This window comes from Tupaia chinensis, unplaced genomic scaffold (assembly GCF_000334495.1).
Source record: "Tupaia chinensis unplaced genomic scaffold, TupChi_1.0 Scaffold000348_1, whole genome shotgun sequence".
Classification (NCBI taxonomy): Eukaryota; Metazoa; Chordata; class Mammalia; order Scandentia; family Tupaiidae; genus Tupaia; species Tupaia belangeri.
Window position 1 is genome coordinate 327,550 of NW_006159842.1, and position 13,358 is coordinate 340,907.

General features: G+C 55.8%; 1 protein-coding gene across 8 annotated transcripts in view; it reads left to right on the plus strand.

Annotated features, from left to right (window-relative positions):
* PHLDB1 (pleckstrin homology like domain family B member 1) overlaps positions 1 to 13,358 on the plus strand; it is a 67,429-nt gene that overhangs the window by 35,453 nt on the left and 18,618 nt on the right. For 6 of the 8 annotated variants that reach the window (XM_027773362.1, XM_014589256.2, XM_006152281.3 and 3 more), the window contains 7 exons: positions 1,241 to 1,522; positions 1,871 to 2,011; positions 2,099 to 2,236; positions 4,732 to 4,860; positions 5,200 to 5,355; positions 10,529 to 10,639; positions 10,762 to 10,851. In XM_027773362.1, the coding sequence (XP_027629163.1) occupies positions 1,241 to 1,522; positions 1,871 to 2,011; positions 2,099 to 2,236; positions 4,732 to 4,860; positions 5,200 to 5,355; positions 10,529 to 10,639; positions 10,762 to 10,851 (1,047 nt within the window). The remainder of the gene's footprint in view (positions 1 to 1,240; positions 1,523 to 1,870; positions 2,012 to 2,098; positions 2,237 to 4,731; positions 4,861 to 5,199; positions 5,356 to 10,528; positions 10,640 to 10,761; positions 10,852 to 13,358) is intronic. The other 2 variants (XM_006152285.3, XM_006152287.3) reach the window with 1 other exon arrangement.

A 13,358-nucleotide genomic window follows, 5' to 3' on the forward strand; every position in this document is an offset into this window, starting at 1 on the left:
GGCGCTCCGCTTGACAGGGCCGGGGGGAGCCTGGCCCACGCAGGGTTGGGGGTCCAGCCTCACCCACCCGCACTCAGCTCCCCCACCCCAACCCACACACGTGCACACCTCACCACTGGCCCTGACTTGCCCCACCTGCCACTTTAAGTCTCAGAGGCTGCCTGCCCCGCCCCACCCACCTCACCCAGGCTGCTTATCTGGGACCTGGGGCGGGGGTGGGCCACTAGCCCAGCCTCCGGAGTGCTGAGGCTGTTCCTGGTTTTTTTTTTTGCCATGGAACTGGGCAGGCAGCAGGAGGGAAGCTGGGTGAGTGGAGTCATGGCCGATCTAGGTGCGGAGAGACACCCGGGGAGGAGGTGCGGGATCCTAGAGAGCCACAGGAGCCTTGGGCCAGGCTCCAGGGCTGGGGTGTGAGGCAGAGGGCCCTGGCCCTCTCATTTTTATACCTGTCTCTGGACTTTCCCAAACATGGTCTTTCTCCTCTCCTAGGAGGAGAGGCCGCAGGTACCTTGGAGGCCCCTGGCTGGTGACAGGGTGAGGTGGGGTGGTGGTGCACGGGGAGGGGACAAATTAGGTGGTAGGCCATGAGCACTCACCCCCAGGGCTGGCATTCAGGGACTGGCGGCGGCCCGCCCTGCTGTTAGAGTGTCCAGGGCTGCCTGAGGATGACTTGGAGCTGAGGTGGGGACCAGAAGGGCCCTGTCCCAGGTCTGGCCTGGCACCTGGTCCCTCCCGCACCTATGCAGGTGCCCACCCATCTGGGAACTAGAATGTTACTCACAGGTGTGCGCCTGGGGTGTGCGCCTGTGCTTGCCTGCGCATTAGGGTTGGTGTCTATGCACCTGTCTGAGAATTCGGGGCCAGTGCACATGTGTGCCCCTGGTGCATCAGTGTGTCCCCTCACCCTGTCTGTGGATCTGTGTGTCTGTGTGTCCTGGGTCTCATCTGTGCATGTCTGTGTCACATGCACACCCTCCTACTCAGGTATGTTCCCAGTGTGTGGGGTGTGTCCACAAAGAGGCCCCATCCGGAGATCGAAGGGAAAGGAAACAGGAAGATGGGAGGGGCCAGCCACATGGCCAGGTGGCATGACAGCCTGGATCCTCCTGTCCACTTCTGGGACCCCTTTTCCCCTCTGCCTCCCCTAGACCTTGGGGTTGGGGCTCTCCTGTGCCCCAAGTCCCTACTGACACTTCAGGGCTCGGTCCTCTCCCCTCACGTCCTGCTCTGTCTCCCCCAGGAACGCCAGCGCCTGGAGACCATCCTGAACCTGTGTGCCGAGTACAGCCGGGCTGATGGGGGCCCTGAGGCCGGGGAGCTGCCCAGCATTGGGGAGGCCACGGCGGCATTGGCGCTGGCCAGCCAGAGACCCTCCCGAGGCCTTGCTGGGGCCATGGGGGCTGCTGGGCGGAGCAGTGAGGAGCCTGGAGGTGCCACCCAACGCCTGTGGGAGTGTGTGGAACGCTCAGATGAGGAGAATCTCAAGGAGGAGTGCAGTAGCACAGAGAGCACGCATCAGGAGGTGGGCAGGGGGGCCGAGGGCCAGGCTGGCAGGGGCAGGTGGTGAACGCCAGGGTTGGAGAGGGGGCCAAGTTTGGGAAATGTCCTGAGACTAGAAGTATAAAAGGGAGGCTCTGGCGAGTTCCCAAGCTATAAACCTTCATGGCTGCCTTCCCTCGGGACCCACCCAGGCCTGGCACTCAGGTTAATCTTTATTCCCTGTAGCTGAGTCCTAGGGCTCCTGGCAGGGAGGAGTCAGCCTCCTGTCTCTGTTGAGCTACCCTCCAAGTTCCCTGAGGAACAGGGGACTTCTCTTAGTCTGACCCCGGAAGGCTCTTGGCTTCCTGGGCTGATGCTGCCTCCCCTCCAGCACGAAGATGCACCTGGCCCCAAGCTGCAGGGAGAACTGCTAGCCCTGGAGGAGGAGCGGACTCAGGTGCTGGGGCGCGTGGAGCAGCTCAAGGCCCGGGTGAAGGAGCTGGAGCAGCAGCTGCAGGAGTCAGCCCGAGAGGTAAGAGTGAGGGTGCCCGCTGGACTCCTCTGAGCAGTACAACCCTCCCGAGATGGGCTTGACCAAGACCCTGGTGTCTGCCCCCAGGTTGAAATGGAGCGAGCGCTGCTGCAGGGCGAGAGGGAGGCAGAGCGGGCGCTGCTGCAGAAGGAGCAGAAGGCGGTGGACCAGCTGCAGGAGAAGCTGGTGGCCCTGGAGACCAGTATTCAGAAGGAGAGGGACAAGGTAACCCACACCTGGCGTGGCCCAGTGCTGGGTGCCTGTGGCCCAGGAGGGAAGGAAAAATGCCTTCTCTGCAGCCCTATATCCCTCACCCCATCATCCATCCTGCAGACCAGGTGGTCTCTGTGGCCCTCCAGAGATGGGGCCCTGTCCTCTTTGGAAGGTACCAGCTTGGAGGGCACTGCTAGGGGCTGGGCTGGTGTCTGGGAGCTCTGCTGTTTGGGTCTCTGTGCTACTTCTGGGTTCCTGCCATAGTGGGCCCTTCATGGCCCTTCTAGAAATTGCCGAAGCCCCTCCTTGGACAGTGAGCACAGCCCAAGGGACTGGTGCTGGGGAGTGTTTTGGGGTTGGGTCTCCCCCATCTGGAGAATATCTTCCCAGCATGCTCCAGGTCTTAGGATGCAATCTCTGGGAGATGGCCCTCAGGTTTCTGTGTCCCCTGAGCCTTCAGGATCTATAACCTCCCATCCCAGATGGTCCCAGCTCCTGCCCCCGCCCCTTTCAGATTTCGTGCCAGCCTGCAGGGGCTGCTCCAACCCACATGGGCCGTGCCAGTCACACCCAAGATGTCCAACAACGTGCCAAAAACTCTGAAGTGGAGAGGGGTCATCTATTTCTGGATTTGACAGTATTTTTCCAATAATTTTCTTTTTGGATTTTTTGAGAGTGTCTTCCTCCTGCCCTCAATTTTGAAGATCTTAAAAATTCTTTTACTTTTTTTTTTTTTTTTTTTTTGGAGCTTTGGCTCTGGCCCGGAAAACCACACTCCCAAATTCTGTGCCAAATTAACTCCATGCTTGCCAACTAGGCCTGCACTAACGCCCCTCTAATCACTGCCCCGGGCTCTCCGCATGCCCCTAACTGCCAGTGCCACCCAGGCAAGGTTGAGCCATGCCTGCTTTTGCACTAACTCCAAGGGCTCTCCGTGACCCTGGTCTTTCCCCTCTGATGCTGCCTCCTTTTCTTGGTGTGGGACCCCAAGGCTTTGATTGGAAAGGAATTGGCAGGAGGGTCAACTCAACTTCACTCAGTGGGGCATTGGCAAGAGTGGGGGCAGTCTTGGCTGAGGAGCTGCTCAGACTGAAGGGCTCTGCCACCGGACGTGCCCAGCTGCTGCCTCTTGGGACTTTTGGCAGCTTCCTGCAGGGCCGGGAAGGCAGACTGTCTTCATCCAGCCCTCTGCCTGCCCTCCGGAGCCCAGGGTTGAGCAGGTCCACTGGGCGTGGCCATGGAGGGCTTGGACAAGGTCTCCCTGCCAACCCAGTGGTTACTCTCCCTAGCTTTCCCTGGTACTTCCCAAGTTCACATACCCCAGTCAGAGTGGGAATGGGTGACCCTCACCCTGAGCTAACAGAACACAGGACATCTTAAAGGCTGAGTCCCAGGATGGGGCAGTGCCTGAACCCAGGAACTGGCCTGATCAGGGTCTCCTCTTTGGGAATGACTGGCTAGGTGGGTGGAGCAGGGAGGTGAGGAAGGCAGGATTCAGCATGTAGGCTTACTTCCAGGGGTGAAGCTCAGCATTTCAGAAGGACTCTCCCTAACCTCATTTCTTGTTGGCCTGGAATTGCCTGGTCTGGGCCTTCTCTCTGGGCCTGGTTATTTGAGGTTGGGGTGGTGAAGGTGGTGAAGGTGGTGAAGGTGGTGATGGTGGTGATGGTAGTGATGGCAGTGGCCCTGGTGGGGAAGGTTCACTCAGCTTCCCTCCCCAGCCTATGGCCTGTTCTGGCTCTGGATTCCATAATCATAGTTTCTCCTCTGCCTGTCCTTCAGGAGGGGTGACTCACCAACTCCTCCCCTCATCCCCCTTCCGCCCTCGGAGGTGTCATCTCTCCCCAGACAGAGCCATCCACCTCCTCTCTGTACCCACTCCGGGGACTCCCATTACCATGGCAACGGCCAAACTAATTGCAACCCTTATCCCTCCTGAAGTTCAGTCTGAAGCGCCAGCACCCCACCCCCACCCTGGGCAGGAGGGGAGGGAGGCCATGGGGGTCGGGTGTGGGGGGGTCCCCTTTCCTGCACTGCTGTAGCTTTAACACCCATAGCTCCTGACTGACACCTGGTCCTGGATTTAGCCTTCGCCTTCACTGTCCCTTCTCCCAGGGTTAAATTTTGGTCTGCGGGCAGGGGGAGGAGGGGAGAAGGCTAGCTCCAGTCTGCTTTTGTGATGCCGAACCAGCTTGGGCCTGGGCAGGTTTGGGGTCCTTTTCTTAGGACCTACTCAAACAGTTCTAGTTCTGGGGACTCGGAGAGACCAACATTTCTGCCCTGCCCCCATACCTGTGCCTGGGCCACCCTCCTGCCCCTGGTCCTGCCGCTCACCCACCCCTGCCGTCTCTCCCTCCGCACTTCCCTGTTCTGCGTTGTGCTCTCCTCACGCTGATCCCGTCTCTGCCCTTGCCCCCGGCCGCCCCCCACCGCGCCGCGGGCCGGAGTTGAGGAGTGTGTGTTCTCTCTCCCTGTGCCCGCCCACCCCTCGCCCTCCCGCCGACCAGGAGAGGGCGGAGCTGGCCGCGGGACGGAGGCACCTGGAGGCCCGCCAGGCGCTCTACGCCGAGCTCCAGACGCAGCTCGATAACTGCCCCGAGTCAGTGCGGGAACAGTTACAGGAGCAGCTGAGAAGGGTCAGTTCCACCAGCCCCCCTTTCCCCGGCCCCCGCGGGCCACCCACCCAGAACGAAGAGAGGAGAACGGTGGGACGGGACCACCTGGCCCCTGCAGTACCTGCCGGACACCAGGGTCGGTGCTGTGCTTGGCGGGGACCGGGCAGGTTGGGGGGATCGGCGCTCTAGGCGTGATGCCCATGGAAGGGGCACAGCCGAGCAGAGCAGGGGGTGGGAGGGGCAGGTGCCTTCCCAGTTACCCCGGGTCCAGCCCCCGCCACGCAGCGTCTGTGGCCTGGCCTTCCAGGCCCAGGGTAGCATCCTAACATCACCCAACCCCTTTTGTCACTGTCGTTGAAGGAGGCAGAGGCGCTGGAGACTGAGACCAAGCTCTTTGAGGACGTGGAGTTCCAGCAGCTGGAGCGGGAGAGCCGCGTGGAGGAGGAGCGAGAGTTGGCTGGCCAGGGGCTGCTCCGGAGCAAGGCCGAGCTGCTCCGCTGCATAGCGGCCAGAAAGGTGAGCCCCACCCGGCCGGCTGTCGCCACGTGGCGCTGGGGCTGGAGGCGGGGCTGGGACTGGATCTCAGGCTGGGACCTCCCAAAAGTTAACTTCACCTTTTGTGCCTCATCTGTAAAATGAGAACTCTTAACAGGGTTTCTTGTGGTGGATATTAAACAAGATGTAATGACAGGATATGATGGTAGGGAGCTCTCAGCAAAGGACGGGATTTCGGAAAGTTCATGGCAAGTGGAATTACTGACGGAGTTTATTTGAGTACAGAAATCCGTGTAGTGTTTTTTCTTTTCCTTTTTTTTTTTTGTTAAAGAGGTTTTTTGTTTGTTTGTTTTTTGTTTTGTTTTTGTTTTTGCTTTTATTTTTTTGCTATGTGCATTAACCAGAAAGAGAGACACAGAGAGAGAGAGAGAGACAGAAAGTGAGAAATCATCCCATGGTGGGGGATGGCCACACTGCAATTCCTTCTCCTCCATTCTCCTCTTGGGATCTTGGGCATGCACGCACACGTTCCCGGTGTAAGTTTAAGCCACCGAGTCCGGGACTCAAACCGTGGTCGAACACATGGGAGTTCAGCAACATAGCCATTATGCTAACTGCTGGTCCCTGTAGTGTTTTTTTTTTCTTATGGTGCGTATTTTTCCATAAATTTCTTGTCGATCTCTGTATTATAGAACCCAAATTTCTCTGTCTTCCAGTGGGAAGTGGGATCTGCTTCCATCTAGCACTGGGCACTGGCCAGGCAGGAAGTGAAAGGTGGACCTGGAAAAGGAAGAGGCTTGTCCTGGCCTTGATGGAGGTGCTGGGGCACACACACAGACCTGAGTCTGGACATGAGTGCCAGCGGGAGCCCTAGAAGGAGCATCTTCCTGGGTGCCCACACTGATCTGTCGGAGCTGTAGGACACAGGGTTGGGGGTTGCATTCTGGCTGCACAAGATGTGAGCCTGCATCCTGCCTCCACAGGACCAGGCACTGACAGTGACAAGATAATGGGATAGGTGCGGACCTGTGTGAGGCAGGGGAGGAAAGTCAGCGTTAGGAAGAGGTTGGGGAGGAGTACAGAGATGGCCCACGTGGCTCGGAAGTCTGGCGGTGGCTGGTCTCCCAGTGCACATGTGGACGCATGCGCAGTTTGTCTGAGGTGGCTGATGTCCCTGCGCACCAGCATGTACAGTTTGTTTGACTGGCGCATGGGTGGGAGGTGAGGGCGGTGAGATGAGGACCCTGGTATCCAAAAGCAATGAGCCAGGAGTTTGCAGGTAGCCCAGGTTTGGTGGTAAGAGGTAGCCGCAGCCACTGGACCTTCCTGAGCCCGGATCCCTTGTTTCCCTCCCGAAGGACTCTGCCTTACATGGGCATCCACTTTCCCGATGTGAAACTGTTGAAAAAAAGGAAGAAGACGGACATTTCCCAAACATAGGGCATGTGCCAGGCACCCTGCCAGGAGGCTTCCTTGGGTTATCTCCTGCTGTCCTTAGGATGGCCTCACGAGGCAGCACACTTATTGCCATTTTTTTCCTTAGAAAGATTTTTGCTATAAGGCACATGTACATTCCAGAGAGAGAGAAAGTGAGAACTCACCCCCCCCAGGGGGAATGGACTCATTGCAGTCCCTTCTCCTCCAGTCTGTTGGGATTTGGGGCATGGACACGCATGTGCCTGGTGTGAATTTTAAGCCGCCAGGTCTGGGACGCGAACCATGGTCATCTATGTGGGAACCCAGTGTCGTAACCATTTTGCCATCTGTTGGTCCCAATCCCTGTTTCATAAACTAGGAAACTAAGGGTCAGAAAAGCTGTGCATTTGCCCAAAGCTTCCCAGCAGCTGAGTTTCCTAGTCAGAATTGTGGCCCCAAAGCCCAAGTTCCTTCCACCGCCCCGCTCTGGAGCTGGGGGCTGGTGCTTCTCCAGTTTCTTCTGAAGGAATGTAGCAGGAAGCCTCAGATCAGTTCTGTCCCTTTGAGGTCTTCGAGAGTATAAGCTCCAGGGAATTTTGGAAGGGTCAGCAGTAGTGGATTCCTCTTCCTCCCCAAGCCTGCCCTGGTTCCCAAGAGACCTGAGCTCAGGCGCTGGGCCTCAGGGACCTCCTGAGCATTGTCCAATTTTCAGCCCCAGGTCCCGGAGTCCTACCCCTGCGCTGCCTGCCCTGGTGCCCTCAGCTCCCCTGCTCTCTCCACTGATTCTAAGAGGGTCAAAGTACTGACCTTGCATTCAGCAGGTCCATTCTAGTCCTAGCTCTTCTACTTACGAGCTAAGAGACCTTAGCTCCCAGATAGGCCCGTGTTCCCACTGTAACATGGGCGCAGGGCCAGCCTCGTAGCACCCTAGTTAAGTGCTGTGCATTTGGAGCCAGGTCCCACATGGCCAGCCACGGTTTGAATCCTGGCCCAGGCAGCTTGAAAGACATGCTGAGCGTCAGCGCCCGAAATCCCGTAAGGAAGGAGAGGTGGGGGAAAAGGATTGCTGTATGACCACACCCCACTGGGGAATGCTTTTCTTTCTTTCTCTCTGGTGAGTGATTGTGCCCTCTGGTAATAATAACAATAATCCTAGGGAATAAAAATTAAAAGGGTGTAAAGACACCTGCCTCTTAAGGGGGTAAAATGGAATAGCAAATTGAGAACTTCACCATAGCCACTCTTGCTGTGAGGATCACTGTCTGGCCTGCTCCTGTCTTCTCTTGGGCTGACCCCAGATTGAGGGCTGCTCCCTTCATGCCTGCCTCGCCCATGTCTTACTCTTCGGGTTGCTTTAAGGCCTCCTCTGTCAGAAGCCCATTTTTCTCATCCCCCATTGTCCTTCTCCCTTAGGACCTCTCATTTCCTTTTAGCACATGAGTTTAGCCAGGCACTGTGCTGAGCCCTGCCGGGGTTCAGAGTGAGAAGTCACGGTCCTGCCTGGGGAGGTAGGGACAGAGGTACTCACACACAGCAGTACAGGCAGGGAAGGATGTGGAGGAACGTGGACACAGGAGGGAGCAAAGTTGAGTGGCAATCAAGGAAGGCTTTCGAGAGGAGGTAGCGCTTGGTCTGGACTGGAAGGCTGAGTAAGCCATGGTTGTGTGAAGAAGACTGGAACAGCTCCCCTGGGCTTAGGGAATGGCAGATGAAAGGCCTTGGAGTCTTCAGCTGTGCAGTGTATGGTGAGCTGAGAGGACCCTGAGGGCCGAACGGGAGGGGAGTTGCAAAGGGTAGGACCACTTCTGGGAGTCCGTGAATGCGGGGTAAGGAATAGGTGCTTTATGCTGTGAGTAATGAAGGGCCACTGAAATTTTATTTTATTTTTTTATTTTTTAAAAATTTTTTGGAGAGGTTTTTGCTATAGGGCGCGTGCACTCGCCAGACAGACAGAGAGAGACAGAGAGATAGAAAGTGAGAAATCACCCCTGAGGGGGGATAGCCTCGCCGCAATCCCTTCTCCTCCATTCGCCTCTTGGGATCTTGGTCACGCACGCACACACGCCCGGCGTGAGTTTTAAGCCACCAGATCTGGGACACGAACCGTGGTCGACTACATGGGAGTCCAGCGACATAGCCATTGCACTAACTGCTGGTCCCAAGGATCTGGTGGATTTTTAAACAATTATTCAAGTAATAAGTATATAAGTATAAATACATGTATATATACATTTTTTTAAATTAAGAATTATTTATTTGGGAACAGCAGATGATATAATGGCTATGTTGCTGGACTCCCATGTGGCCACCTGCGATTTGAGTCCCAGACCCTGTGGCTTAAACTCATGTTGGGCATGTATGTGTGCATGCCCAAGATCCGAAAGGAGGAGGGATTGCTGTGTGGCCATCCTCCGGGGGGGTGATGTCTTGCTTTCTGTCTCTCTCAGTCTTCCTGGCGAGCACATGCGCCCTATAGCAAAAACCTCTCCAAAAAAAAAAAAAGAACAAAATCAGGGACTGGAGGTGACAAAATGGTTATGTTGTTGGACTCCCACATGGCCAACCGTGTTTTGAGTCTCAAACCTAGCAACTTGAAACTCATGCTGGGCACATGTGTGTGTGCCTATAATCCCGAGAGGAGACTGGAGAAGGGATTGCGGTGTGGCCATTCCCCTGTAGGGGGTGATTTCTAGCTCTCTGTCTCTCCTGTGAGTGCATGTGCCCTATAGCAAAAACATCTCTCTCTTTTAAAAATAAAAGAAAGAAAATAATTATTTATTTTTAAAGCATTATTTTATTTAACATTATTTATTTATTTATTTTATTTTGACCAGAGAGAGAAAGCCACCAGGTCCAGGATTCGAACTGCAGTTGACCATGGGGGAATCCAGCCCCCTTAGCCACCACACCACCTGGCTTTTTCTTCTTTTGAACCAATAACAAGGACCTGAAATCAAAGACTTGAACCATGGTTGGCCATGTGGGAGTCCAGTGCCTTAACCACCTCACCACCTGCCACCCTCCAGTGATATCTATTCTTTTTAGAAAGATGAGAAAGTTAAGACAGGGCCAGCAGATATTGTAGCGGTTCCGTTGCTGGACTCCCGCATGGCTGGCCGTGGTTCGACTTTTGGACCTGGTGGCTTGAAAATCACGCCAGGGCACATGTGTTTGTGTGCCCAGGATCCTAGGAAGAGAATGGAGGAGGAGAGATGTCAGCATGGCCACCCCCCCCCCCCCCGGGGGATGATTTCTTACTTTCCCTTTCATTGTCTCTGTCTCTCTCCCTCCTTAGCAAGTGCATCCAATCTAAGGCAAAAACCTCTAAAAAAAAAAAAAAAAAGATTGAGACGGGCAAACAAATCTCAAAGGCCAGTCTAGGAAGCTATTTGGTGGCAGTGTGGAGTTGAATGTAGAAGCAGGAGGCTTGTGACCAGGTCTAGGCTAGGGAAGCAGGGTGCCTGAAATAAGTGGCGGTGGGGTGAGCTGGGGAATGAGGCGGGTGGAGAACTGCTCATTGTTGCCAGGCCTCAGGTCCCATGGCTGTGGGGTTGGGGAGGAAGAAAGGAGTGGATCACCATGTCTGGTGGCCCAGGGCTGACTGGTTAGAGGAGCGAAAGAGTTGGTTGTGGCAGCCTGGATCCCTGGGGTGAGCTGAGGCCCTGCATAAGAGCCAGCTGACTTCTTCGGCCAAGCGTGGGGTCTCTGGGGCAGTCAGCCACGCACCTTGGGCTCAGCCCTGTCTCCTCAGGGCCTAACCAACCCCCATCTCCTCCAGGAGCGCCTGGCCGTCCTGGACAGTCAAGCTGGGCAAATCCGGGCCCAGGCCGTGCAGGAATCAGAGCGCCTGGCCCGGGACAAGAATGCCTCCCTACAGCTGCTGCAGAAGGTAGTCCCTCCCCCGGGCAGGTTGGGTTTGGGGTCAGGGATGCAGGAGGGCTACAGTGGAGGTCCCCCTCTATAAGGCCCCTGTCATCCCACGCCTGACTCTCTGCCACCCTGGGCTCACAGGAGAAGGAGAAACTGACCATGCTGGAAAGAAGATACCACTCACTCACAGGGGGCAGGCCTTTCCCGAAGACCCCATCGACCCTCAAAGAGGTAACAACATTGGGTCAGGCCCAAGGGGTGTCCTGGTCAGCTCTGGAGCAACATGTGCTACTTCACCCCCACGTTTGAGGTTGGGTATGGGGGAGACTTCCTGAACTGGAGAGATCTGAGGAGGAATGGCCCCGAGATCTGGGATTCGACCCTCCACGGCTTCCAGCTATTTAAAGGGCTCCTGGGAACCCACGGATCTCACCTTTCTGAGTGGCTGGATTTATGTTGAGCAGGACTCAGAGGGCCTGGGCAGGGTGGGGTGCACAGCTCAGAGTTTGGTAGGTGACTGGGCTAGGTGGACCCACCTGGAGGGGAGCATGGGGATTTAGTGGTTCCAATGCTGGCACGCCCTAGGCTTCGGTCTGGACTGGGGCCCTCAGCTCAGAAGTGGGCACTGAGGCCCTGTCAGCCATTCTGTCCCAAGCCTGTGTGTTCTGCTGGGTGAGGTCCTGCTGGGCCACGCCTGTTTCTCAGCTGTGTCCCCCTCCTTGCCTCACTGCACCAGCACTTCAGGCCTGGGGTGGGCTGAAGGGCTGGGGTGAGGGGCATGCCCTCACCGTGTGCCCTCTCTGTAGGCCGAGCTGCTCATCTCCGAGTCCTCAGAGATGGGGCTGGGGACTAAGGCCCTGGGCCTGTTCCTGGCATCTTCTCAGGACAAGGGCTCCTCTGTTCCCTTAACCCCACCTTCTTCCACTTCACTCTGCCCCAAAGCACAAGAGGTAATCACAGCTCGTGTGTGCTCTGCTTGGCCTCTGCCTGTGTCTGCCTGCCCTGAGCTCCTCACCCAGCCTGGTCAAAGGAAGGAGGCAGTGACCCCCGAGCTGGCTGGAGTCTGAGGGTTTGCGTGTTAGAGTGCCGGCTCATTGGCATGTGCTCTGCCTGCTGTTGTCAGTTCCCCATGCACCGGACCCCACTCCTTTCCTTCTTCCCTGAGCCCAGAGGACAGCCTGGAGCGGCCTGGGATGGCCCCTGTAGGGCGAATCCAGGGTCCTAGGCTCAGCACGCATGTGGTTGGTGCCCCCCATGCCCTCCAGTGCCAGGTTAGCTCAGTTCTAAGGATGTGTGAGGGATAAGGCAGTCCCTCCCCCATCCACGGTCAGGTGCACCAGCCTCTTTCAAAGTACTTCCATGGGCAGCAGGCCTGTTTTTCTTAGAGCTCCCTTCTAAGGCCTCTTTCTCACAGCCCTCCACTTTATTTTTTTAAAGAGTTATTTTGGAGCCGGCAGGTAGCTAGGTGGATAAGGCAGCTGTACTCCCACATGGCTGACCACTATTTGAGTCCTGGACCTAGCAGCTTGCTTTCTCACATTCATTTTCTCTCTCTGTCTCTCTCTGGTCAACCTCAAAAGAAAAATGACACGGAATAAAACGCAAAATAAAAAAAAAAAAAAAGACAATGAATAAAATTAAATAAATAAAATAATTCTTCAGACCAGCAGTTGGCTTAATGGCTATGTTGCTAGACTCTCATGTTCGAGTCCTGGACGCAATGGCTTAAACTCCTGCCAGGCACGTGTGCGTATGTGCCCAAGATCCTGAGAAGAGAAGGGATTGCGGCGTGGCCATCCTCCCTGGGGGGGTAATTTCTCGCTTTCTGTCTCTCTGTCTCTGTGTCATTCTGGTGAGTGCATGTGCCTATAACAACAACAACAACAAAATAATAACAATAATTCTTAAAAAAGAAAAAGTTATTTTGGGACTAGCATTTGGCATAATGGCTATGTCGCTGGACTCCCATGTAGTCGACTGTGGTTCAAATCCCGGACCCAGTGGCTTAAACTCACGCCAGGCGTGTGTGCGTGTGTGCCCAAGATCCTGAGAGGAGAATGGAGGAGAAGGGATTGTGACGTGGCTATCCCCTCTGGGGGGTGATTTCTCACTTTCTTACGTGGCTATCCCCTCTGGGGGGGGATTTCTCACTTTCTTTCTCTCCCTGTCTTTCTGGCGAATGCACACACCCTATAGCAAAAATCTCTCCAAAGGAAAAAAAAAGTTATTTTTACTTAACACTTATTTGTTTGTTTTAATTTGACCAGAGAGGGCCAGAGGACAGAGAGAGAGAAAGTGAGAAGCAAGCTGCCAGGTTTGGGACTCAAATTGCAGTCGGCGGTGTGGGAGTCTAGTACCCTTAACCACCAGCATGCTACCTGCCGGCCCCTCAGAGCTCATTTTGCTTAGGCCTATGGTGTCTCCATGTCCCCCAGCCTGTTGCCCTGTCCCCAGCCCTGGCAGATGGGGTGTGAGGGACCCTGGGGCATGGCATGGCTGGTCCTCAACACTGCATGTGTGTGCCCCACTGGGGATGCCCAGGGCAGTAGACACAGCTGTGGTCTCTGGGAGCTGAGTCCTGGTCTCAGGCTCTTGGAGGGCCTTCCCAAGCTTCCTCACCTCCCCCAGCCCAGGACAAGCCTAGGGATGGGCCTTCATTGTCATTTCAGGACAGGGGCTAGATGCCAGGGTGGCCTCATGCGTGGAGGTCAGGAGGGGCTTCAGCCAGTTCTGCCCAC